General features: G+C 42.1%; 1 protein-coding gene across 12 annotated transcripts in view; it reads left to right on the top strand.

Moving 5' to 3' along the window:
• Positions 1-16,438, top strand: part of TBL1X (transducin beta like 1 X-linked) — a 239,196-nt gene extending 222,758 nt beyond the window's left edge. For all 12 annotated transcript variants that reach the window (XM_072029631.1, XM_038173040.2, XM_038173043.2 and 9 more), the window contains 7 exons: positions 912-972; positions 4,326-4,447; positions 5,918-5,992; positions 8,492-8,619; positions 9,751-9,916; positions 10,970-11,071; positions 12,257-16,438. In XM_072029631.1, the coding sequence (XP_071885732.1) occupies positions 912-972; positions 4,326-4,447; positions 5,918-5,992; positions 8,492-8,619; positions 9,751-9,916; positions 10,970-11,071; positions 12,257-12,283 (681 nt within the window). In that variant the 3' untranslated portion in view covers positions 12,284-16,438. The remainder of the gene's footprint in view (positions 1-911; positions 973-4,325; positions 4,448-5,917; positions 5,993-8,491; positions 8,620-9,750; positions 9,917-10,969; positions 11,072-12,256) is intronic.
• The last annotated feature ends 11,409 nt before the right edge of the window (positions 16,439-27,847 follow it).

Raw genomic sequence — 27,847 nt, 5'->3', positions numbered from 1 at the left:
ATCCTTGGCTTCCTTTTAAAATATGAAGAGAAAAATGGCACTTCCAAGTGATGAGTTGCATGGCCTGTGTTACAGTTAGATGCACAGACAGCTCTCCTCTTCTGCATTTGACAGAGGCAGTCTAGGGAAATTCGCTCACACCTGTACATTTGATTTGTAGGATAGATGAATCCCATACTTGTGAAAATGGAGTTTTATGCCTTTTAATACTAGCTCATATCCAGCTACGTTTATCTCCCAGTAGTAGTTCCCCATAACAGCAGTGATTCTTAAGATGATCATCAACACCAAGGGGAGGAACCCTGAATTTATTTTCTGAAAGTATGTACTCCCAGTAAATTGATGGTTCACCCAGAAGGTAGTACTGAGTTGGGGAATTGCTTATGTGTGCTGCAGGTATGGTTTAAACCTGTAGTAGGCAAATTACACTTCTGTCTGTCCCACCCTACCACAGTGGCAATAAGTGATTTGTACTCTGCTGTTAAACATTTTGCTTGGCGATTTAATTATTAGAAATGTAGTATCGCTTCAGTTTTCAATAGAATTCAACTTGGATCTTGCTAAAAAGGAAAAGTCTTACTTGCAGAAGATAATTGAGACAGCTGTAACAAAATGCTTATTAAAATCTTGTGGTACTGTTCTCTAGCATTATTCAAGAAGAAAATGTCCTTTCTTAGCCGTTACATTACTTCCTCTGTAGGGGTGATACTTCTATATCTACACTTATATAATTATTCTGTAATATTTGGAAGTTATTTCTGTTGATTCAGCTGTGCAGCACACAAGCCTCTCTGCAGTCAATAATTTTATCAGTCCATCTTTTACAATTGCTCCTTAGTGAGTGCTCTCTCTCTTTGTTTTCTCTGAGCTGAACAGTCACTAACCCTTTTTTTCCCTTCTTCCCAATGCAGACAACAATAATTTGGGATGCTCACACAGGAGAAGCTAAACAACAGTTTCCTTTCCATTCAGGTAATTCCTGCAGAATTCAAATTAGTAAAACTAAATACACATTTTAATTTTGCCAGTCTAACTCATCCTTCTGTAAGAACCTGTCTGCCAGAGGAAAGCAAATTTTGAACCAGGATTTTTGTGCCCTAGCTATCCTGACTTTTGTGGGTTTGTCCCTTTTTCAGAAGGATGGGTTTCTGTGAGAATCAGTTTTGAAAGTCAAAGTGAACTCTACGAGAGGATTTATATATCAGCTGTGCCTGCTCAGCTGAATGTTTGTACCATTATCTATGTGCTTAAATAGCATCAAGGTTAATATGGAGACTTCATAAAGAAGCAAATGTGGATCTCTCAGCAGCTTGCTTTCACCACTGCAAGCATGAACGTCCTCAGGAATTTCTCAACTTTTAATTTTGACTTGAAGTTCTTCTGTATTGCTTTGTCTAATTATCAGAAGTCAACTGCCAACACTGAGTTCCTAAACCTTACTTGGACAGTCATTTGTGCATCTTGTGCATCTTCTTTTCAAGAAGACGGGAGATGTCACAGATACTGAGTAATTTGGAGTAACAGGCAGTCATTGATGTAATCTTAAATTCACCTGAGACCAGACTTTTAAGAGGATGACTGAATTCATGATCCAAACCTGATAAGTTGTCGCAATTAAATATTTTTGATGGGCATAGTCAAACTGAGCTTAAAGCCATCAAAAACATTCCAGATTCTGATGCTAGAAATGTTCAACACCCTGTGTGTTCGCTGTAACAAATCCATTTTTCATACAGCAGACTTACAAGGTGCTTAATGGTGTTTAAAAACGTATTTATCTTGTGATTTTAAGAAGTTAATTGGCACATTTTTCAGCTCAGTTTCTAGTTGGTCTCATTCTCAAATTTTCACAGATGTTATTAATATGCAGTAGCAATAGAAATGGTTATTCGACAGAAAACAAAACATATGTCTGTGCACACAGCATATCCATACTGGGCATTTTTGTCACTCATCTTCTCGTTGATGTATCTATCAAAACTGTTCCACTACAGCAAACTTTGCACTGTGTAGTGACGTAGGTAATGAAATTCCTAGGCCTACTGCTTCCTAACTATTGATGTAAGTGGTTGCGGACTCAGAGCTGGGTTTCCCCTTCAGAATCATGTTCATTGAAGTGTGGCTATCTTAGCAATGATGTGCATCAGGGACACATTGCTCCCGTCTCCTCTTAGCAAGTTGAAAACGTGCCTCCATCTCACAGTGCAATCTGTTGACGTACACCTACATTAACAGACTTCAAGAAAAATTGTTACTACATGTGTTGTTTATCTTTGGACCATGAGACACAACTGAAGTGGGGATGTGGAGAGGCTATTGTTTTTTCTCTTATTTCAAATATGTTTTCATAGGAAAGTAAAGCAGCTAGTTATCAAGACAATTGTTGATAGGCAAAAAGCATATGACCAAAAATAAACCCTGTAAAATCAGCAGGAGTCTTCATTCCTACATGATTTTAAAGACACAAAGACTTCATCTTGATCTCTTGTATCACCTGTTCACCAGAACAAACTTAACAGCAAGTTACTCACTGTATTTGGCATCTGAAAACCTTGTTTATAACCTCAAAGTTTCTTAATGGCCTCTTGCCCTTACTTTTACTGGATGACATTCTAGATGTTTTTAAGCACTTGGCCAGTATCCTGTGTTTTTGGAGACACTTTGACAATTAAATTACTTACGTCAGAAGCTACATTTGGTGGTTTTTTCCACACCATTTTATGTAGTTATTAATCCAGTAAATATATGATTAAATACACCAATAAATGAATCAGTATTAATTACCAACACTATATGATTCAAATTATTCTGTAATGAAAATCCATTCCTTTAGTTGCCAGTGGCTCTCAGAAAATTACTTTTCAACTCATATGTATCATACTAGATATTAGCCCTGAAGGCATACAGCTATCAATGAAGACAGACTTTTTGTTTGCTCTGAAACAGTAATACAAAGCTTGCAGCAGGAGAAACAAAATCCTTTGCTGTTCCTGATGCTCATTCATGTTCATAGGAAATCTCAGAAGTAATCTGCCTTCCTCACACAAATTTCCTTTGTAGTTCTGCAATGCAGAAATTCCTTAACTGTCATGGAGATGTATTGGGCTTTTTCATTAGTATTCTAGAAAATATTAGTATATGATACAGTTTCAGCCCTCAGTTCTCATTTAAAGAGCTATCTGATGATTCAGAAGGCGATGTGGTTCTATCTCACTTTGCAGTTCATGAAAATCAGAACAGGAAAAAGCATTTAAGTATAATAGGCTTGGCAGAACAGGTATCTTTTTACTTCTGTATTATAAAAGTGTTTCTCTAAACGTCTTTGAGTAAGGCATTTCTTGATTTCATTTTAATGATAAACTTCCATTATGCTGTTGCCAGGAAGAGATTCAACTTTGCTATCTAAATGGTGGTCTCGTTCTGATGCATCTGCTTTTCACCAGAGTGTGCAGAAAATGAAGATTTCTGTATTTCAGCATGTCTTATGTTATCCTCTGGAGGGCAGCTAAACTCTTTCTTCTGGGGTGGGAGGGGGAAAGCACAAACAAACTGTGTGTGAGGAGTCCCCACCAGCTCCTGTGCATGCTTTCAGTCTGCAGTGAAGTGCTGTAAAAGTTTGTGGGTTTTTTACACTTTTGCAAAGTGTGTGTGTTGCACGCAGGTGCTGGTTACATGTTCAGGTGCTACCTGTGTACAAAGTTTCATTAGTTCAATCTTCATTAATGCCAAACCCACTATGGAAACAACCTCTGATTTCAGATGGTCTTGACCAATGTACCTATTTTAAATCAATTCCCAGACAAATGAAACTGAACACAGATGTTACTGATCCATGTGTGTCTTCACAGAACAACAGGTTTGCACCGGCTGGTGCATAAATACTGTATAAAGGAAGATGGCCACGTGCTGCTTCTCCCTCCTGTATGCTGTGTCTGGAATTCGTAGGACCATTTTATGTGCTGATTCAACCCAGCCCCAGCTGAAATCATCCCCTTTTTTTCAGAATTAGTTTTCTTCCAGCTGCTTTGTAGAACTGGCTTACAGAGGAATGCAAGAAGGGTGGAAGTAGACACAGGATGGTATTGCCCACTCTTACCCAAAAGATTCACAAATAGATCTACAAATCAACCAGATTATCCAACTGCAAGAGAAAACATGGTGCCTTTCAGGCACTCCCTGTCATCCCTGTAACTAGTTACAGGTAACAGGCCAAGAACTAGTTTTTAGTCCCTGTGATCCAGATGGGTGACAGAAGGAAAATTATTTGGGCTTACTGTTTCTTTGCTGTGTTCCCTAATGTTCCTTCTGTTGTTTGTACTTCACAGCTCCTGCTCTGGATGTAGACTGGCAGAACAACACTACTTTTGCCTCCTGCAGCACTGACATGTGCATTCACGTATGCAGACTTAGCTGTGATCGCCCCGTTAAAACCTTTCAAGGACACACAGTAAGTTTAAGAAGTCCAAACTGTTAGTGGTTAAGTCATAGCTGCATGTAACAATGATGGCAGCTGATGTGTTTGCAGGGTGCATTCTAGCACTAGAGGTGTTATATCCCATTGCTTTCCTAAAAGCGTATTCTTCAGGAGTGAGTCACTGCCTGTGAGAAGGGATAAACTGTTCTAAATCATCGTAGGAGGCAAAACCTGCAGCTTAAACAATGAGACTATTTATATGTAGCATGAGCTGCAGACTGAAGGCACATAAATAAATAAGGTTTTGTTTTCCACTGGTGTATTTTCCTTAGTAAATGAGAACTATGAATAATGAGAGAGCAGTTTACCTCCAGTCGTTGTTCAGTTTTAGAATCTATTACATCTAATATCTGTTTAAGCTGTATTTTGTGCCTCTTTTCTTTAGTATTTAATGGCTGTCAAAGGCTATTTTTTCTTTCTTTCATTCATGCGAAAACTGCGATCAGATACTGACCTGCAATTTAGATACTAATGTCCAGACCTTGCTGTCTCCCCACAGAGGAAAAATTGTGCATCCTGAGACCTTTAGCTTGTCTGTGGTTAAAATAATAATGCACTGATACTTTGTGACAGGTTGTATGTTCCTACCAACAGAATGATGGTTTTTATGATTATATGAAACGCAGCGTTTTGCACGTGGACCAAAATTTGACTTCAAATATCTGTACAGTTCCTTTTAATGATAATTGAAACAAGTAAAGTGGATCAAATAAAATTAACATATCTTCCAGGTTTGTTTTCAGTGAGCCAATTTATGCTTTTTAAAAAACAGTATTTTCCCTCTTTGTGGAATGTTTCTTTCCCAGTGTTACTACGTATATATGACCCTGAAAAAAAGGCAAAGAAAACTTCCTGATTATCAAGGGGACACATTAGGCTTACTTAATTATGAAGTGCTAGAAAAATTGATCTGGAAAGAGTCATAAAATATTCAGTATTCCCTGCTGGATTTCATTTACACATACAGCTCTTTTTATAGAGACCTGTATTGTTGTATAGCTGCAATACTAAGAATAATCAACTCAGTAAAACTTTATGCCCCCCCCAATTTTTTTATTATAGATTTGTATCTCTTAGATCTACAGAATATTAACCTAAGACATACCTCAGTTTAAAAATAGGTTAATACTGTCATCAATCTCTCTGGTTTGAGGGTTTATTTAAATCATAGCATTTGAGAAGCATGAAAGACTTTGTACTAGAACACATGTGAGAAGACTGTTTGTATGTATTGTCCACAAACACAAAGTGGTTACAATTCCTAGATGATGTTTAAATAGCATGTTATGGAAGCAGCACTTCTTTGTTCACTCCCAGAGCAATGGGGGCTGTAGTTTGCGGTTTAACTTGCTGTAGACATAAACCACGAGTGCCCTCTGCTGGGTGCCCAGTACCATGCAGGTAACCTGAATATTCACTTAATAAAATCGCTCTTTATTTCAGAACGAGGTTAATGCTATCAAGTGGGACCCATCTGGCATGCTACTAGCATCTTGCTCCGATGATATGACATTAAAGGTAATATAATTTCCATTCCTGATGTTGAAAAAGTAAAGAAAAAGGTTATTTCTATTTTTTACCTTTTCTGGAATGATATACTGTATGATTTAAAACTCTTTGTGAACAATAATTTTACTTTATCCTGTATTTCTTAAAGCCAATGTAAAAGATTAAACATAGAGAAGCAGTCACTGGGAAAACTGAAATATCCTATCCAGATAAGTGTCAAGTGACTGATATGTCACTGTCACAGAATATTCACAGCTTAAATATACACATAGATATAGATATATACATACATATCTATGCATATATATAGATATATACAGCTACTTGCCTGTCAGCAGAAGCTTACTCCCTACACCAAAAAGCAGTCTGTTGGTTAATCTTTGAAAAGAATATAAAAATAAACACTTTTCTCTTTAGAGTCTTTTTGTCTGAAAGTAATTTTTTTGGAGCCATCTGATTTTTGTTGTTGTTGTTGTTGTTGTTGTTTTTTGTAAAGCCTTGGACTAATCAGTGGGGCATACATATTCAGAGCCCAGCAAAAATCTGAAGTGCTCTCTGAAGGCACCTATCCCTATCCATTACCTGTACAGGAAGCCTAAGGCAGCTACACTGCTGATTTACGTGCCTCTGTTAGGTGCCTGAAGGTAGAGGGATCCATCTGGCTGGGAGATAGCACAGGCTGCTCTACCAGCACAACTGGGCCATTGCACTGTGCCAGCAAAGTATTGCTAACGCAGGGAGAGTCTGGGCTTGCCGAAATGCTTTTCACTCTAGAGCTCTAAAGCCCAAACCCCTCTCAGTCTCGTTCCCTCCCCAGCTGCATTAGATGAAGTCTGTGTATAGGAATAGCTCTATATCGTAGCAGCAAAGCCCTTCGGCTGGACTTCAGAGCTAGGCCACCACTGCTGTTGATGTATGCTGTTCCCTCTGAGCAAAGCAAACATCCCAGGCAAGATACAGTTCTGCGAATAGAGTTCTGTAATACAGATTTCTCATAGCATGGTTGTGTTAATTAAGGCTCATATCTCTTTCCACTGCTGATTGGAACAGGTAAAGCAAGAGACATTTCTAGTACACACACAGCTTGTGTGTAAGAGTGGAAACAGAACAGCAAAACTTGCAAATGTAGATAAGAGCTAGGTCAACACTGCAGTTAGGAATGTTTTCTCTTAATATGTAGCCACGTGGTACATTCTGCTCCATTCTCTGCCTTTGCCACATACTCTCTGGGATCTTAATCCCTCCAGTTTCTAGATATGTTATTCCAGACTATTCAGAGAACTGGAAATTTACAGACAGTAGGGCTAGGGACATAAAGAGAGCGCCTCATTTGTTATTCTACCACAAAGCATTCTTGTAGTGACCGATAATATCCTGCTAAAACATTCTGACCCAGTGGTAGCACATATTTTGGTGCCCATTTCCACACAGGATGTGTTTCAAAAAACATTGTGAGTTGGTACCTGTTCAAATTTCTGGCCACTGAATTTGGCACCAGAGTTAATGGTTTGCTGTCACTGGCCTCGCTGAAGGCCTCTGTCACCTTGCAGTAATGGGCACTGCAAGTCTTCAGGCAATTCTTCTGTTTCCTCTGTAAATTAGTCTTCTCTGGCTTCTTTCTTTTCTCTTTTTTGGAGTATTTGATACTTTTCTACAACTTCTTGGGACATACTGCCTGTTAGCCATAGAATATGCTTAAGCGTTGTGTAACATTTCCAAAAGCAGACAGGTATGCTGCCGAAAATTCAGCATTAGAGCACATCGTTTCCCTCATAGTGCAGATTTATAACAAGTGAGTTAAATTTTTCCTACATTCTCGGTATGTTTCTGAAACTGCCTGACCAATTTTGAGTTATTTTGCCTGCTGTGAATTCACTTATTCTTGTTTCCTCAGTTTTCTAAGATTTACTAAATTACCTGTCTTCTCTATTGGGCATATTCTTTGTCTCATACCATTTTGCAAAGTATTTGGCCATGTAATACTGCATACGTAGCTGATCTTGTTCCATCATCCAAGCTGTTAAAAACACCAGGAAAACAAACAGAGTTCGGGAGGAATAGGAAAATCTGCCCTGGCTGCTGACTGACATAAGAGAAAATTGTGAGGTTCTAAGCAGTTACAAACCGCTTTATTCTCATTCTTTAAGGTGAATGCTATTGTAATCGGTGACTTAAATTGCAAGTTAAGCCTTTCTAAATAGAAAATCTTCAGCTTCTGTATGAAAATACCGGTATAGGCTATGGACAGTACAGTGGCTATTCAGTTCTGATCTATTGAATAAGTACTATTACATGCGTAGCACTTGCCCCAAATGGGGTTATTCTAATGTTTGCATTGTAGGTGCCAAGCTGCTGTATTAATAAATTCAGAGTAGGTTATGTTTATGTGTATATGTGTGTGTCAAGATATTACATTTAAAAATGGCAAGAAAAACATGGATTGAACTGAAATAGTTCAGCTGAGATTAACACTGCCCTTTTTCCCCCTTCATAATTACCCTGACTTAGATTTGGAGTATGAAGCAAGATACCTGTGTACATGACCTTCAGGCTCACAGCAAAGAAATTTATACTATCAAATGGAGTCCTACAGGACCAGGCACCAGCAACCCAAACTCCAACATCATGTTAGCAAGGTAAAAATAAATCTTACCCTGTTTCTTACCTAAAAGAATTGTCTTTTTGACGTGTAACTCCACCATTGCCTTGCTTGTCAGTCTTCCTGTCTACAATTCTAGTAAGCCATCTGCTGATAACATTAAAAATGTTTGTAAATCAGGGAGGTTACAAAGGGAGAAAAATCGTATTTGAAAAAGACGAAAAAGGGGAGAACTGAGTCATATAATACTTAATTTTTTAGCTGTCTTGATAAAAGAGATTGTAAATGTAGCATCATACCTTCACATCCAGCATCCGGTTGTTATGAATGACTGTGTTTAATGAGACAGATGGCAGCCCACTAAGCCAGTTGGAGTATGTTCCAACAAGGGTCATGCAAATCACCTGAGCAGATACTGACAATTTTTACAGTCTTGTTAACTAATCAAGAAATGCGTGGATAATCTTTAAAATTCCACTTTAAAATCTGTTCATAACTCTTTGAGTTTAGGAAATATGTTTACTCATAGAATGCCAATTGATGGTAGTACCATGGGTTTATGAATTAAGAATTGTGTTGATTTTTATGTATTTTACTCCTCGGTCTGAGAGTAGACAGGGAAGAACTTGAATTTCTTGAAGTTGTTCTTCTAATATCATTTTTAATACCAATTATTTCCCTAGCTTTTCTCTAGGCCCACAGTTGGGGATTTAAATAGATTGTTGGGGAAAAAAAATGCACTGAAACAAAATGAAAAGAACCACAGTTCTAGAAAATTGTGGAATGATAATTTATTAAATAGTAAAGTCATTAAGGACTGAAATTTCTGTAGAACAGTTTATCCTATTAATGACAATATCTGTTTTACCCTCCTGAATAATAGCAGATAGAATCTCAGAAAGAGGAGTGTGACCCTCTTTGGGCTTGTGATCTGATCCCCTGTACAATAAATACCCCTAGTTAAAGGGTTCACGTGTAAGCATTCAGTCCTGTAGATAACAGTTCTTGTCATTCAGAATGGAAAGTCTACAGTGTTCTGCTTTTCTGCTTGAAACATTTTCTGCTTAGCCAAAAAAATCTTGTATTCTCTTCAGATGTTTACAGCATCAAACTGCAAATGGATTAACATCCAAATTAAAACATGTTTTGTGTTCAATGCTTCTTGCAGTGCTTCATTTGATTCCACTGTTCGGCTGTGGGACGTTGACCGAGGAGTCTGCATCCATACGCTAACAAAACATCAAGAGCCTGTCTACAGTGTAGCTTTTAGTCCCGATGGAAAATATCTAGCCAGTGGGTCCTTTGACAAATGTGTCCATATATGGAATACTCAGGTACTGTTTTGAGTCACACGAAGCACATCTGTTTTAGCTGACACATTAATAGCAAAATCCCAAATGGAAAATACATGTACCTCGGCAGTGCGTGACCTGCTAGCCTGGGTGAACCTGATTGTACTGACCGATAACAATTGCAGCACAGCTGAGTCACTCAGGTGGGGTGAGGTGACTGCGCAGAACATTCTGCTGAAGGTTCTTTGTATGCCAAAGCAATAGCATGCATGCAAATAACCACATCACGCCGTGCTGCCAGTTTTGTGGAGCATAGATCAGGGTTGATATGTACAAATACGTGATTCTTACATTTAGTAACAAGCTGAGTTCAGATGTGAGTGTGATGCACCTGGCTTATGCCTTGTGGCAGTGAGGTAAAGGACATACAGCCCGGGCACTGGGGATATTCTGGAGGAGAGTGGGGCAGTTGGTGTTTTTTCTTCCTAGTCCCAGGAAGTTCTTATGTAGTAGGTGGTAAGCACTGGGAGCAAGCTAAAAGAACTGAGCTCTGCTTTCCTGCACACAGTTGTTTTCTCCTGAATGTGCTCTGTACGTGATCTGCATATACTTAGAAACTGGAAGCTCTCCTGTTAGGTTGATCTTATGCATGGAGATGGAGATAGAGATAGAGATTGCATGAAGAACTTAGGGAAGCCCCAGTCTCTCACAGCGTTGCCAGAACTGCCTTATGCTTCCACAGACTTAATTTAGGATATCAATGCCTAACAGCTGGATTAAGCAATAAACTTTAGAGAAGAACACCTCAGCTTAACTCCCACAGCTAACACTCTCAGCTTTATTGCTACAGAGTTGACAAAAACAGGTGTTTTTGAGAGCCATATTGTAAATTGCTTTCTGGAAGAGCCTGTTTCTCTCCAGTATCAAAGACCAGTTTCCTAATTTGAGCATCTTACCAAGGTGACTGTAGTTAGGTAGTTAGGTGATATGAGTAGCTCGCACATGCCACCACTGTCATTTCTTTGATATAGTGCCACACTACAGAGAAAAGGGGAACTTCCATGCTGAATGTTTGCACGCTGTTTTGCTTTGTAGAGTGGAACTCTAGTACATAGCTACCGAGGCACCGGAGGCATCTTTGAAGTCTGCTGGAATGCTAGAGGAGACAAAGTGGGAGCAAGCGCATCAGATGGATCGGTAAGAAGCTTTATACGCTGTAAATGTTGGGTGAAGGTTGCTCTTTTGGAGAGTGTCCAAAAAAAAGCAGATACCACATTGCCTTCTCTGGACAGTGCTCAAGGTGTAGACAGCTCAATAAATGAGTAGTTCATAGGAGTATATTAAAAATGCTCCTGCTTTGAAAGGCTTTGAATACTGGGAGGTGGTACTTTCATTGGAAATGAAGAGTGCTTCTGGAATTGGTGAATATTGCTGAAGATGGGAATAAATTTAAATACATATTTGATAAGAACAACAATAGTGTTGTTTCTATCATTACTTTTCTCATCGGTCTGTTTGTACTGAAGATCACAGCAGGCAACTTTCAAATAAAAGTTGTCTTGGGGCTTTCTAGTCCTACCCCACAGAAGAAATACACCCTTGAATAGTACCTGAAGGAGGAAGTTTGCAGCATGATGTCCAAAGATTTCATCCTGTGGTAAAGAAGTATTGCTGTAAAGACACTGATTATTACATACTATTTTTTTCTGTTAGTTACTTGATAAATATTTCAGAGGTTGGACTCGATGATCTTGAGGTCTCTTCCAACCTAGAAATTCTGTGATTCTGTGATTCTGTGATATTTCAGTTATAGCATGATCAGCTTGTGAAGGACACACGTTATAACACACTATACATCTTTCAAAATAACTCTTCTATGTGTCTGGCTGGCATAACTCTAGAGCAATATTTTTCAGCTGTTTTTAATGAAGGGTACACCTACAACATCATCCAGTTGCTTGAGTTGTGCCATCTGAAATGGTGCCATGCCTGGCTCCCAACAGCTGCTCCAAATGGGCACGTGCCTGCCGTAGGTCCTGGGTCACACCTGCCAGGCCTGGGCATGTATTTTGGAAATACTTCAAAAACTGAAGTGTTTAGGCAACTAAATAAAGCCCATGGTCCTGTCAGGGATGCGCCACCAGAATGCTTGTTTGTAATCTAAAGAAAGCCCAGATAGGTGGTTTTCATCTCTGATTTCTCCCATGTTGGCTTGTTCTCTTGCTTGTGTGCATGTAAATAGACACTGAGACAGACTCATGTGGAGCTTGGGGTAGCTTAGCATACAGCTGACTGTATCAGCTGGTGGACTGGGCTGTACATAAATAGGAATTCCAACTAACCTGCTGAAATGGTTCTTAATCCTGAGTCTTTTCTCTCTAGGTTTGTGTTCTAGATCTGCGGAAGTAAAAGTGAAATGTTTTAGAAGAAATTTCAAATGGACCAGCAGTGAATGTGTGGGGAGAAGCACTCTTCAAAACTATTCTTAACAGCTCCAGAACTGTACGAACTTGAACAAAGTTAGAGTGTACTGTGAAACCAACTCTCCCTGGCCACAGGTGTCTAGTATTTTGTCCGTAACCTTCATCAAGGAGTAAAAACACAGTCACTTCAGAGGGGGAGGGAATGGTTTCCACCTGGAACATTCAGCCTTGGAAGCATGAAGCCACCAGCTAGGCATTGCACTGTTTGGTTTGCGTCTGAGAACTTGCTCTGATGGCTGGGAAAAAAAAGCTGTGCCAAAAAATAATTAATAAAAAAAAGAAAAATGCTGTGATAAACCAAAAGGGAAAAAAAATCCTCCTCCATGCGGTGTCGTATTTTTTCCTTCCAATTTGGACACTACAGTTGCTCTCCCAAAGGACGTTCAAAGACCAGTTTGTACTGATGAAATGCTCAACTTTGTAATCACAACACTTTCTATTTTCTAGACTACTTTTTTTGTTCAGTGTTTTTTCTATCAGCTGGAATATTACAGCCTGGAGGATCCCAGGCTTAGGATGAAACTTTTGTTTTCCTTTTATTTCTCCCTTCCACTCCCGACTTCTCCTTCCTTTTTTTCTCCTCTTTCTTCTTGCCCTTTTTTTTTCTTTTTTCCCTGTATGCCCATAGTAGATGCAGCCAGGTGGACATGACAATGAAAATTTTTGACAGACTGCTTCTCCTCTCCTCTCTTTCTTTTCCTTTCTTTCTCTCCGTTTAAAAGAAAAAAAAATCCTCCATGCTTCAGATCTTAGCGTCTCAAGGGCACTTTCAGCAAATTGTGTAATAAGTGCTTTATATAAGAATGCAGTGCTGGGGAAGATTTTTTACAGGAGAAAGATGACTTTTAACAGAAAGAACCCAGTGTATTTTTGGAAAAAAAATATTTTTTATGTTAAACACAGTTTTAAAAGCCGAAAATGGCCACCAAATGTAGACCAGTTGTGTAATTCAAGCAGAAAGAATGACACAGAGTCCAAGGAGCATGAAAGATGCAGTATCCTTTTCCTCTTCTCTCTCAGAAAGTGCTGTAGGACGAAACGCTATTTGATACAATAAACGCCCGTCATTTACTGAGACCTCTTCCAGCAGCCAGACGTTTATATGGTCTCATTCCATTTCTGTGGCTATTTGATGCTGTACAATTACTAAAAGGAATCCGTAAGTTTGAGACCATAAATACAGCATTCATTTTCTCGAGTGCATATTTGTGTTTATCCATGGTGACCAGGGGAACACTATCGTGCATCTTCTTCCCTCCGGAGACGGTTCAGGTTTCACGCAGAAGATGCGTTTGGCGGGCAGTGCTGTCCTCCTCTACTCACCCACGCAGCTGTCTCTGTTCCAGTAAGCCCGTGGGGTTTCACCAGTGACTGGATGGGACCAGTCGGACCAAACATGCTGGCTGTGCCTGTCGCTGTTACGCGTGGACTCGTGCCAAGCTCCCGGCCAGCTCTGATCAGCGCACGCCTACAGCTGGGCTCTGCCATCGCGGCTGGCGGTACGTGGTGCTGCTGCCAGCCTCAGCCCTGCCTGCTCCCCGCCTGGCGAGGAAAGCTCTGGGCCTGCCTCTGGAGGTAGGCTTGGCTTCGAGCATGTCCTCAGTGGGGTGCTCAGAAGATGTCGTAGAGCTCTCCACTAGGCGAGGACGTGATTTATAACCTATTTCTCAACACATAAACCACTGTGAACTTACAGTGGGTGCAACAATCAGAATGGCAACAAAGACTTCCAAAGCACCGCCTGTCGGCTGGGACGCGATTTCCTTGCTGCGAGCTTGACATCCGCAGTGACGCCTGCCGAAGGTTTCTGTACTGCAAGAGATGGATCCAGAGAAGCCACAGGAAAGCCAAAGGCAGAGTTAACTGAAGTTGGTGGAAACTCCAAGGCAGCCTCAGGGTGGTGGTGGCCATTATTTAGACAAATCCTCAGACTGGTGTCTCCTCTAGCCTGCAGGCTAGGATTTGTAGGATGGAGAAAAGGAAGCAAGAGAGCCCCCTTGGAATCACAGCACATTCCCACCCAGTCGCCACTTCTCTCACAGAATCTTCCCTTTGATCTGACCACAGCTGCCGAAGTGGTGATTTGATCTGAGCAAGACCAAAGCCAGAGCCCCAATGCAGAACTGGTGGTGCGAGACCCGCCAGGCATCACAGCATCAGGGAAGTTGTATGTCCATTTTTTCTCCTGTGTTTTCCTCTCTTTACACTTCATATCTTTACAGCTTCTTAGTCCTTTCAGTGGAACTTGCCACTGCCAGCTTCAGCTGCTTTTCCTAGAGATACACATTGGGGAAGGAGAAAATAATGAAAACAAGTAACAGCTAGCAGGGTTACTTAGTCCTGAGGGGAAAACAGTCACACGGGATTCTGGTTCTTAGTTACAGTAGGCTTGTTTGTAATTTATATCAAAGAATTGGACACTGGAAGGTACCAGGGATTATATTTGGTGTTAAATGTGTCTGTGTTATTTTCAGCCTTCTGCTCCAAGAGCGTGGCTGTAGATGACCACGGCACAGTTTTGCACTGGTTTGTAACAACCAGCACACCTGCTAATTTAAAGTCACTACTTATAAAAGGAGTGCTCACTAGGAGAGAGGCTTGAATGGGTGGCATGGACGGGGCTCGGGGCTGGGCTCTGCCTTGTGCTGCGCCTGAAGAGGCCAGGCCTTGGGGATCAAGGAGATCCGAGCTCAGCCCCAGCTCGGCTCTGCCCCATGGCCGCCTCCGTGCACGGCCCCCGTTGTGTCTCATGCCACAAGCAGCTGCTGCAGGTAACGCAAGGGGTGTCAGCGTGCGTGGTTCTTCTTTCTTTGTCCTTCTCCCACGCTGTCGGTGAGAGCATCATCTTTCCCCTGCCAGTCCACATGGAGGTGAGCCAAGAGCAGCCAGGTTTCAAGATCAGTCGATTTGCAAAGCCTGGTCGTGAGGGAGGCTGCCCTCCTGGGAGGTCTCTGGGCGGACCATCGGATAGGAAAGCAGCATACTGGAAAAACAAAATTCACCTCTCATCTCGTCCACAAGACTCTAAAGACCAGGAAGACCATCAAAGATGTAGTAGTAGACAGTCTTCAGGCGCAACGAGGGCAGCTATTGAGATTAAGGAAGCCTGAAGACGTTGTGAAGTCTAATCCTAGCCTAGTGGGCTGGTTTCTTTGGGACGTGGGCAGTGGGGAGAGCAAAGCTTCACCAGGCTTCAGGTGAACCTCGAAACCTGGAGCTGCCCTCGGGGAGCTCTCACTTTCCTCCTGGATGCAGCGGCATCTCCAGGCCAACACCGCCCCCGGACAGAGCGGCAAGAGGCAGCAGGCGGGTGGGCTTCAGCAGGGCTTCACCCAGCGCTTTTTGATCATTTTGTTCATGGCTCTTTATAATGGAAGAGAAACTGAAAAACAAAACAACGAAGTGACCGAACAGGATTGTGAAACATCAAGAGGCTTACTGGATTTTTGTCGTTGCTGGCTGCCTGGAACTGGCCTTGAAGTGAAAAAAAAAAAAGTTTCTGAAAAACCACTCAACTCTGTGGGCTAGAAGGATACTGGATCTTTTATGTAGCAAACACTGGGTCCCTTATGGGGCACTAACGGGCCTGACTTACAGGGTTATACACACATTAACCCCATGCTACATCTTAGAAATTTCCTTTTAATTTGTTAAAAAAAGAGAAAATAGCTAATTTTAGAGCCAAGTGAAGTGCACTTTGTCAAATGTAAGGGTCTGCTTTGTTTTTGGGTTTCTTTTTTCTTTTTCCCTTTTTAATTTTTCCTCCTTTTTTCCTCCTTTTGCCTTTTTAAAAGATGTGGTTCTTTGTCAATTGCAGAAATGTTCTTTCAGCCACTCACTGAAATTCTGAATTCTGGCTTCTGCAGTTTTTATTGTCTGTGTCAGACTTGCAGCCAGACTTGGTTCTCATTTCAGCATTTCCCAGGTTCTGTTGAAACAACATCAACCCTTATTTTGTTTCTCCCCCACCCACACTTTCTTCAAATTCACCTTGTGTATTGTAGCTCATTTGTTTTAAGGAGAGAATCAACAGATCATATTCAGTGTCTTGAATAAATTGCTATATTTTGATATTAGAGAATTCTGTGCGTGTTGTTCCTTATTCTTTCTGCTGGTTTGCATCCTGTGTTTAAGAGCTGGGGTCGGGTGAGTAAACGGTAACATGGTCATTGTTCAATTGCATTTTACCCCAATTATGCACTTTTGGAAGTCCCTTCTTTTAAAAGGAGCAAAAAAAAAGTGCAGTACGAGGCATTGAGCAGCGTAAATGGTAAGGAACTGATCTAAGTAAGACTGAATTTTCGGGGGGGGACTGGTAGTGTTAGGTCAGAGGTTGGACTTGATGATCTTGAGGTCTCTTCCAGCCTAGAAATTCTGTGATTCTGTGTGAATTATGGCACTTGGAAGAAAAGTTTCCTCACAAGGAAATTTCTCCAGATAAAATAAATGGGACTTATGGTGGAGCTGAACGAATTGTTAATTTTTTCTTCGCTCTGTCAAGGCCTTAAATTCAACCTTGCTTGGGCAGCTGGAGGTTCTTGAAGGACTCCGGCATACTCCAGTTCATGCAGTGGGGCTTCGGTCCCTCTGCTCAGCCATAATCAGAGGAGTCTCGAAGAGGGCCCCTTGTCCTCCGACAGGCACCAGCCCCAGGACTGCGGGATTCCTGCAGCCGGCCCCTCCGACAGCGCTGTCTGCCCGGGGCTCACAGCGCCAATGGCTCACGGACACGGTGGGGTTTCTTAGCTTCAACAGGACGAGTGTTGCGTGACTTTTATTCCACAGAAATGGGACCCACAGTACATGTGGATTTTTTGCTTTGTGACCATGTACCATGCTGACCATTTGCCTAAGCTAAGGCTTAAAGATTGCCAAGAGTCAGCAAAGGGAATTAATGCTCAGATCAAACAGTCTTATGTGTCACATCATCTAATATTTGGGTATTTAAGGACCTAAAGCCTTAAGTTAGAATTGATATGCAGTATTTGGGAAGAGTCAAGTGTTAGGAAAAACAGTATGCTGCTGATCCTAAGAGACAGAATGGTTTTGGTTGGAAGGGACCTTAAAGACCTCCCAGTTCCAACCCCGTGCCATGGGCAGGGACACTTTCCACCAGGCCAGGTTGCCCAAAGCCCCATCCAGCCTGGCCTCGAACACCTCCAGGGATGGGGCACCCACAGCTTCTCTGGGCAACCTGTGCCAGTGCCTCACCACCCTCTGAGTGAAGAATTTCCTCCTTATATCTAATATAAGTCTACCCTGTTTTAGTTTAAAGCCATTACCCCTTGTCCTATCCCTATACCCCCTGACACGGAGTCCCTCCCCAGCTTTCCTGCAGGCCCCCCTTAGGTTCAGGAAGGCTGCTAAAAGGTCTCCCCGGAGCCTTCTCTTCTCTAGGCATGATCATCATGTTACCACATTATCAAATACTCGACAAAGAGAAAATAATGCTGTTTTTGTCTCAGTTCATGCCCTGAGATTTGTACAGCATTAATATACAATTAATTCCCTGTAACTGTCTGAGTTGAATGCAATAGGGCAAATAAGTTCAGCTCTCATGCAACCACAAAACCACCTGCAGTCTTCATAAGTTTCTCAAAGAGCAAGAGAGCTACGGAGAAGAGTGAGCCACTGCGGGTCTAGAGCTTTAACACACAGCGCTACATAAAAGCTGTCACTTCACCTGCTTCTTAATAAATGCTATGTTATAGTCCTACTTTTAGTCACATCATTTCCAGGCGTGTTTCAAGAAAATGCACTGCTGTCAAAGTAAAACTAAAACTAAAGCTGTTTTTCCTTTATTTATCCTACAAATATTTACTTAGCCTGTAAACTGTTTGGCAAGTAACACTTGAAGCATTGAGCAGTCCTAAGCACCTGCTTCTCGCTCTTGTCAGGGAGCAACACAATAAAAGGGTATTTGTTAAACCTGTTCAGGGAAGTTGTAATACCGCAGCACGGCACTCGAAACCACTTATTTCCCTGCCATCTTTCTGTATCATTTCCCATAAAGGGAAAGATCAATGTCATCCGTTAAAAGCCCACACAAATTCATATCTAAGCTCCATGCCCTGGAAAGCAATTTTTAAAGCACTGAAGTCTCTCAAGTGAAGAAATGACTCACTTGGCAAGAAACGTATCATCCTTGCTGACTCTCCAACAGGAAGGAAGATCTTTGCTTCCTTAGAGATAGGTTTTTTTCTACTTCCTTTTGAATGTATCCACAAAACTGAAAGAATACAGAACCTAATAACTGCAGGAAAACAGTTACAGCCTCTTTTCCTGCTGCAACGTCCAACTTCTACCTTCAAAGAAGCAGCCCTGACTCCACTGTGTGAATCACTGGTATCTATCGCAATACAATAGGTCAAGGAAAGATTCTGCTCATCTCTTTCCAAATCCTTTCCATTACAAACCAGGACAAAATTGGCACCCCAGTCCTTCATGGGAGTGATTCATCACAGTAAGAAATGTGCAACAAGGAAGGCTTCAGCTGAGCACTGATGTGCTGCACTTCAAAAACTCAGGCTTACTTCTCCAGGCCTCTAAAAGTCAGTGGAGTCAGGAGAGAACTGCACCCCTACACACCGCTGCAGTTGCTGAAAATCTCTCAGGAGTTTCTTAGAGGTAAAGGCAGAAAGGTCGAACCCTTGGAAGGGTTTCTGAGACTTCCTGCAATCCCTGCAGTTGCGGTGTCCTGCTGGAGGGACTGACAGAGGTGTCCAGTGCAGAGAACACCTCCAGTTACTTACGACCCTTACAGTGGTGGGATCTCAGGCTCCTGAGAATAAGAGAAATCTGATGGAAAAAGTCTGTAGAGTGATGCCACTACCACTCTTTTAAGTCCTGGACAACAGCTGCTTGTCAGCTTCTTTCCCAGAGGCTGGTCTGGGGAGAAGCTTGAGCAGTTGCAGTCTGGTAACACGGCCGTGTCTGATCGTCCGCCCGCTCACCCTCCTCCATGGAGGAGGACACGAGCAGACAGCCCGAGGCTCGGTCAGCCCACACCCACACAGACACCCGCTGTGTTTTATAGCCACATTAAAGGTCTGGGCCTCATGACTTGGTCAGGGAATACAGATCAAAGCAATTAATAATCAAACCTTCCTAATCCACCAGCTTTTCAAATGGCAATCCTACTTGGGCCTGTTTCAGCACAGAGACATTCCCAGATTAGGGCAAGATCTATGGAAATCTTCTCACAGACAGGAAAGATCAGCCTGTGACACAGAAAATCCAAGATCTCATAAAGAAAAAAAAATTAAATTGTCCTGGTACAAATAAAGGGACTCTGTGCTTGCAAAATTTCTACAGATTCAGTTGTATTTTTCCAAGAAAATGGAAGTGTTGGTATGGGAATAGCCACCATTTCTCATCTCTGCAGAAGCTCCAAGAGCCTTCCTGAGGCTAGTGAAGCTTAACAACATACATCACTGAAGACCCCTTACCAATAAAAGCTATACTTATCAAAACAAAACAGCAACTTGCTGCCTGCTATTTCTTTCCATAGCGCTAATGAAGTGAGCAGAAATGATCACAGCTCAGGTGGGGAGAGAGGAGCCAGCTTATGTGCAGCCTCGAGTGATGGAGAGCTTGTCCCACAGCTTTCCCAGGAGACAGCACGTATTTACATAACATTTACTTTAAAGGAAAAAAAAAAAAAACAAAAAAAAAAAACACCCAGATCTATTTCTAGAGCCAAATCCATTCCAGTAGGAACAGAATTCACAGCAGCATCTCCAGAAGAACAGAAAAAAAAAAAAATCGTCTCATTGTCTCATTACATACCGCCACTGCACCACTCCTTTCCACTCTCTGAACCACAGAAGGCTTGAGGCTCATTGCTCCTGAGGGTGGCCTTCAGTGGAAAGATGAGCTGACCAGTTCCCAAACTAAAATTAAATTTAAAATTATATTTAAAATTAAAACATTTTAACATTTTAAAATAATTTGACTGTATTTGTTAACACTGTCATTCTCCTTGCTATGCCCTTTTATGCCTTGGGCTGGGGAAGATACTATTGTACAGAAAGAAGAGTTTGCCTGGATTCTTTTCTAAGATGGACTTCTCCTTTGGACTTGCTTCGCCTGACCAAATTTCCTACAGTAGCCTCTTGAAGGTCCAACTAAGAATTACTGCCTGAGTTGGCTGAAACCACCACACACACAAAAATGAACAACAACAACAAAAAAAAAAAAAAAAAACCACCACAGTTGTCATTGGATAACAGCCCTGAAAAAATGCAGAGGAGACAAAGCAATGTCAATTTAATGAGAAAACGTTGCTGGATTTTTTATGGAGTTTTTGAAGGGTATTTGGGGGAGTGTTAGAAAAATGCATTTTAATAAAAATTTAAGTTATGGTAAACAGAAACTTTTCTTATCATTTCACTAGTGCCTTCTGCTTGTTCTTTTTTCAGTAAAAGTTATTAATATTTGGGTGAGAACCTCAGAAAAGTTCTACCAACAAATGTAACTTATAGTTCACCCAACATCAGAAATTACGATGTTATAGTGCTAAAAATTAAGGAGTATTTAGGGATGTGTGTATGTGTGTGTGAGAGAGTGTTGCAGAAATATGTGTTGTTTGTGTAACGTGCCTGAATATTTCTCATTTTCTTTCGCAAGTCTCTACAGGACCGGGACAACGGGCAATCCCACAATTGTAGAGGTATGACTGGCATCTCACCTGGAATACAATGAATGCAGTAAATGTGTATCTATTTTGTGATATCCTAATAAAATAAACTAAAGCAATGCATAGCATTTTTGTCACCTGGTATTGCAACAAGATGTACAAAATCAAAAATAGCTCCTTTTCTTTAGCTAAAATACCAGAACAACAACAGCAAACTAGAGGGCATAGTGAAATGTAACTATGATGACCCTGCTACACTGAAGCAGCACTTTGAATGAAACCCTTTTGCTCCACCATGAATAAATATTCTTTCACCTATGCCTTGTTGCATTTAGGTAGTGTTGTATGGCTGTGAAATATCCTTGGGGTTAGGCTGGATCAAGGTCACAGGTGAAAAGGAGTGCAGGGGCCACAAGCCAATGTGTATATACTGTACTTTTTCAGACAGTCAGGGTCACGCCTAGATCATCCTGGGTTACTTACAGCTCAGGTATTTCTGGTCTCCTTGCAATATAAGGGTTGTCTATTTGCTTACATCATGAAGACTGAAGTCTATATTTAGTATAGTTGATTCTGGAAGAAGCTACACAACAGCTTCACATAGCAAGGAGGTCAGACAGGCTGTGGGGGGGGGAAATGAAATATTTTGCAATTTCAACTTTTTTTTCCCCATTCTGTACCAATAAAACTAATACTTCTCATGGGTGTCAAAACTAATAAATAAATAAATAAATAAATAAATAAATAAATCAGGTTTTACAGCCACACAGCCAACAGCCTTACTTTCAGGCAGCACCCGGGATGTCTCTTGCAGCCCAGGCAGGAGCCCTAAGCATAGGGCCCCCCCTGTGCTGGGTGGCCAAGCACTCCCCAGGCTTCCTCCATAAAAAACAACGGTGCCCAGCTGGAGTAAAGGGTCTACTACCAACAGCCTGTAAGGTCAGTATTGCTTTTTCCTCCCTCCTTTTGGCCCAGTGAAGATTTAATTCTGAGTGCAACAGAGGCACACCAAGAGGGAGAGGAACTGGCTTGGCAGCAGGCACAGCAGTTTTGTTCGTGCATCCTGGCCCTGCTGGAAGATAAGTGCCTCTAGAACAGGGAAGCAATTCTCACATCCTTGCGACTCTCTTTTTCTTCAGCTCACCTGCTCATGCCTTCCACAGCTTTCCAGTTAACATCAGCCTTGTTACCATTTAAGCCATATAGCTTACTTGAGAGGTAGATCTCAACTGTGCTGGCATCAGAACCTATCAAACAAAAGAGAAAGGGCTCTATTACATTTAAAGGTTCTTATTACAGTCTCTTGTCTCTATCAAAAAGTATTTTGCCAACGTGGGCATAATTTCTTTTAAAATTAAAGCATTATATGAAAGAATCTGGTGATACCAGCTCTTAGACTATAAAATCCCTGTAGAACGCCTCCTCATTCGGCCTCTGTCCTGCTGCTCTCAGTGTGACTGCGTTCACAGGGGCACCGACAGCCTTGCACACCCGGTGGGCAGCACGGGGCTGTTGATGGGGTCGTGCAGCAGGGCTGTGGGAATGTCCCTGCTCACTGGCATGCCGTGTCTGGTGCCTCGAGCAAGCGGCTTTGAGGAGGAGGCCACACCAGCCGTCACATGGAGGCGCGTGACTGGGGCAGGCTGGGAGAGAGCTCTTTCATTGCCTCATTGCCCCATAAAATGCGGTATATCCTCAAGTGCTTTAGCCTAAGGAGAGAGATGTGGGATTTTTTTTCATTTTTGCTTTTTTTTTTTTTTTTTTTTTTTTCCTCAAGGAAATTCACTTGGGACCTTCTGTTGTGGCAAAACCCAAGCAGATCCTCTGAGGTGACAGGACACTGCAAGGACAGCCCAACCAACACAGCTGGTTCCTTGTGTTGCACAAAAACACACACTTCACTGTTATAAACCCATGTGTCTAAAAACTAGCTTTCTTAGTAAACACTTAGGAAAAGACCTCATTTGGTCTTACCCATTGCTAAGGTTTTTGAGGAGGGTCTCAGCTGCATGACTGGGCATGCACCTCTCAGGAGCAGCAGGATCTGCGCCACATAAAAGTGCTCAGTGGTTCACGGCAGGCAGAGGAAAGCTGGTAAAAAGCCAGATTAGGGCAAGGCTTGGCCAGCCAAGGTTGTCTGTATTTACTGACACACCGCAATCCTGCTCTCCAGACAGAGGGAACCCATTTCAAGCTACCACAACTCTTTCCCTGCCCTTAGGCCCCAGTGTCCTCACCACAGAAGCAATGGCAGCGGCAAACTGAACCTCATCCCAACAGGGTGGCAGAGCACAAGGGGGACTGCTGCTCAGTGTGGGTCACCACAGCAGGCCAAGCCACAGGCCGTGTGAGCCACTGGCATGCCAGCCTCCCCAGGCCATGGCCCTGACCTTGAAAAGATACAGATTTCCCCTGTGGAGAAGCCTGAAAGTTAAAAAGGCTTCCTGGCACCCCAAAACATGGCCAGCCCCAGCATCCAAGAGACGGAGGAGCAGCAGAAACCCTTCATATCACTGGATAGTTTCCACCATGTGCCCGTACTCTCTCTCTCCCCTGCCACCAGGGCTGGGAATGCAGCACTGAGGCTGGTGAACCCTGGCAAAGTAACACGGCCTGATGAGAAGTGTGTGGCAGGACCCCCACTTCTGCTGCTATAGGGAGAAGCAGTGTCCTGAAAGCTCTCTCAGGTTTATCTTAGCTGCAGATCTTCTCATTCATTAGCGGATGATAAAGAGTCCTTTCATACAGCATGCCTCTTTTCCAGGGAACATGTAGGTAGATTTCACTGATGTCTTCCTACTGTATTCAGGCGACACAGCTTACTTGGTAGACTTTTTTGGCTTATTGACATTTTCAACTGACTGGTTATCATTTCACAAATTGACAGTTATGTTTATGTAAATATTATTTTTACCTTAAAGGAAGAAAAGAATATCAATTTTTTTTCTATTCAGGCTTCAAAGGGCAAATTTTCCTGTTGTCAGTTTTCATTCAGGTTAAGATCATACCATACTTATATTCATAAATATAAATAACAGGATGTTTTTCATTCAGAGGCCTTACAGAGAGAGACGTGCTAACACGCACACTTGTTACAAATAATAGTTTCTAACCAGAGCAGACCCACATTTCCAGCAGGGATTCCCTTCCTTTCCTGAGATGACAGCCATCACGTGAGGCACAAAACAACCTGCTCTCCTGTTTTCCTAAGTGAATTCAGAGACCTAACGGGGTGAGAGCCCATATCACAGGTGGCTTTGAATCACAAGACTGGCTGAGGTTGGAGGGGACTTCTGGAGATCATCTAGTGAGCCTCTGCTCCAGCCCAGGACAGTGGTGTGTGATCTGGAGATCCACTTCTTGCCTCTGAGGAAAGGACCAGGAAAGGTGGCCCCAGGGCAGCTCCTGCCTGTGCTCTGGGAGCTGGGTGAAGACTGCAGGCTGTCTGCCAGGAAGCCAAAGCAGTGTTACCTGATGACAAGGGCTTTCAGACCCCCACTAAAGTAACACTAGATTCATGCCAGAATGACAAGGACTGAATCTCTTCCTAACCCACAACTGACTTTTAAAACATTGGAGCATTTCCCTGGCCTAGTCACCAGAATTTTAACCTGTTAAACAAAATGGAAATGTGAATTCAAAACAGCCCTGTACAGTTCCCTGTGTAAAAGCTGCATTCTTTCCTCAGAAGGTTTTTCATGAGTAAGTATAAGGAGAAACCCACAGCTGCGTGGAGAGCTACTAGTACCTGCTGGGAGAGAAAAGCTATCACTTTATTACTCAATGTCTGCTGAGTAGCTGCAAAAAATACTATCAGCCAAGGTCTTTAGCAGCAGTAGATCACATCATGCTTGACAGCGACTGAAATAACTTTTAGTGAACATTCCGACTAAAGGAACCCTCACGGCATTTTGTGGCTGAGACTTTCTGTCTGCAAAACCCTAATCTTGTCTGGATGTTACCCAGAACGCATCACTTATTCAACATCATAGGGTATTTTCATTTCAGTAGGACTGCTCATTTCACCTTAATCAGATGCTAACTCACTCTGGAGGGAGGAAAGGGAAAGTTAGGACACTTTCACTCTGAAGTGCTTGTTTCCTCACCATGCACAGGTAACTCCCTGCCTAGGAATTCTCCCTCATTATCCTCAGTCCATATTTACTTCAAAAAACATGCTCTGTGTAAACGCCCACACAAACCAGTGTTCCTATTTGCTCCACATTTATGCTACTCTCAGTGCATCACTCAGTACAGTTCCTGGCTTTCACCAAGCCAAACTCCAGCTACAACACCATGGACTGGTTTTATGTTTCTCCAATTTTCCAGACACATGCTAGCTTTTTCTACAACTAAGATTGTGATAGTCATTTGGGCATAAGGCCCCTACTGTAATATTGTTAACTAACAAATACCTTTTTCTAGGATATCTTTAACATAATTTTGCATTTTTACCTCTCATTCTGCTTGTAAAAGGTACTTGATAGAAAAAATGAGATAAATGTAGGGTCAGCCATGCAGTCCTGGAGAAGCAAATATAGCTAACGACATACTAGAGTCACCAAGTGATCACATTAATTATTGCCCCAATAAATATGATTGGCCTGAACATGCCTTATCCCATAATAACTTGTGAAAACAGACATGATATATGAGGTATTGAAAGAGCCCATCAGATCTGTTTAGTTTTGTCATCAACTAACCACAAAAAAAAAAAAAAAAAAAAAAAAAAAAAAAAACACTCTTGCAAAATACGGAGAAGCCTGAACTAATTCCCAGGGCTCTAAACACTCCCTAATTCTGGAGACATTCAAATTGAGAATTATAGCTGTTTTTGCTACCTCCAAGACATAAATCTTTCTATGTCAATTAGAAACACGTGCTTTTCTATGTGTGGCTGCTGCCTTCGGGTCTCATGGACATTTCAGTTGTTTTGTGCTTGACCGAATTGAGATGGTCCCATGGGCTGGGGTGAACTCCAGTGAGGTCACCCATCCCTTCTGCCTTTCAACCCTCTCCCCAGAAATGCCATCAACTGCAAAACATCTTCTCAGGGCTTCCAATTACACAGCACACAAGAAAACATCCTAGTGCCTGTTGGTCCTTTCTGTGAGTAAGTGTATGAGACTGGCAGGTCACATATAGGCCCATGCGTCCCCTTCCACCAACAGAGGAAATCTAGGAGTGTTTAAGAGAGTATTGCAGGATACGAGAGGACACTTTTCCTGGAAGCTTGCATCTTACCTTTGAGGTAACTTTTGGTCAATACAGAGAATGGTTGGATTTGATAAGATAGTTGGAAGGTGAGGAGAGTGTTAAATAGAGGGAATTCAGCTGTCCCGACTGCCCTGTAGGCACAGATATCTTCTTTATGAGATTCCAGTACATCAATTTTATTTCAGTTCACAGATTCAACTTTTTTATTATTATTATTTTATTTTTTCTCCCTTCAATAAATTCAGGAGGCTTTGTTGTGCTCAAATGTGTCCAAAATATAATAAAACTAAAATTGACCATTGCTGTGCTCCCAAAACATAGTACTTCAGCTACACACATTTTATTAGATGGTATCTTATCTTATTCCCCATTTACTTCTCCTCTGAGTCACCCTTTGCTGCTCCAGGGAGACTTCTCAATATTCCTGCTCATGAAGTGATGTCCTGTGCTAAGGGAACTACTCCCACAGTCAGTATCCAATGAAGACCATAGACCCTGTCTGCACCTATTGACTTCTGTCTTGACAAGATCATTCCCCCTTAATCCAAGTCACGTTTGAATCGTACCTTAGAAGGCAAATATTCATGCCAGAGACAAGCACTTCCCACAGGCACTAGAAGCAGCCTGCCTGTATGCTCATAAAATAAGCATCTTTGAAACAGCCCTTTGTACCATGATAGGCTTGAAGTTCAGATGCAGAGTTAACACAATATGATGACTATGCAGATACAGATCATCATCTGAAGGAGAACCAGGATATTTTTCTGCTTAAATTGTACCATTTCCACTCTGATATGGAGTTAAAAGCCAGAGGCAGACATCATCATCATTTTTTCTTAATTTTCAACCCATTTGGGGAACTTTATGTGCATAGATGTGGTTAACCACAAGGCTCCTATCAGCAGAGGTTACATTTCAGAAGGTAGTGTCTGGGGTGCTGTTCCAGCTACCCTGTACAGGACATGGTGTCTATAGTGTGCCCTCGCTGACCCTTGGAGCAGGCACTTTGTTTTACCCAAAAGCAAACCTGGGAGGCTGGTCCACGATATGCATGAAGCAAGCACTGCTGGGGGTTTACCTCGAAAGCAGACTCTGGACGGAAAGAGCCAGACACACCTGTAAGACTTGGAGAAGGCAATACTTTTCTCGAGTTGTTATATGGTAAGGCAACAATAAGATCTGTGCAGGCTGAAATCACATGTGGTCATGGTGGTAAACGAGCAGAAGTGTTTATCACCCTGTGTTAAGCTGTGGAGGAATGCGCACCTCATGTACATCCACCAGAGGCTGGGAGCAGCAGGTAGAAAAACTCAACACCCACTTCTTTTGTGAGTTAAAAAATGCCATGGGTTTGCTCTGCTGTGCTCCATATCAAGATCTCAGTGCACCAGACTTAGCTTACTTGTCTGGCTTCAGTGCTGGAATGAGCCCCAGTCTTTCACAATGACACCCTACTGGTTTGCTGATACATAAAAATACTGCACACATCTCAAGGACAGCCTTGAAAGGCTGAGAAACAGCAGGGAGCAAAGCGCTGCTTGGGGGCTGCCACATGGGTGGGTGCCTGTCTCTCTGTGTCCCACATACACCCTGCAGCAGTAAAAGGAGGGAGATGAATGAGCAAGCTTAGCTGTC

This window comes from Anas platyrhynchos, chromosome 1 (assembly GCF_047663525.1).
Source record: "Anas platyrhynchos isolate ZD024472 breed Pekin duck chromosome 1, IASCAAS_PekinDuck_T2T, whole genome shotgun sequence".
In the NCBI taxonomy this organism is placed as follows: domain Eukaryota; kingdom Metazoa; phylum Chordata; class Aves; order Anseriformes; family Anatidae; genus Anas; species Anas platyrhynchos.
This window is presented reverse-complemented; position numbering and strand designations above follow the sequence as displayed.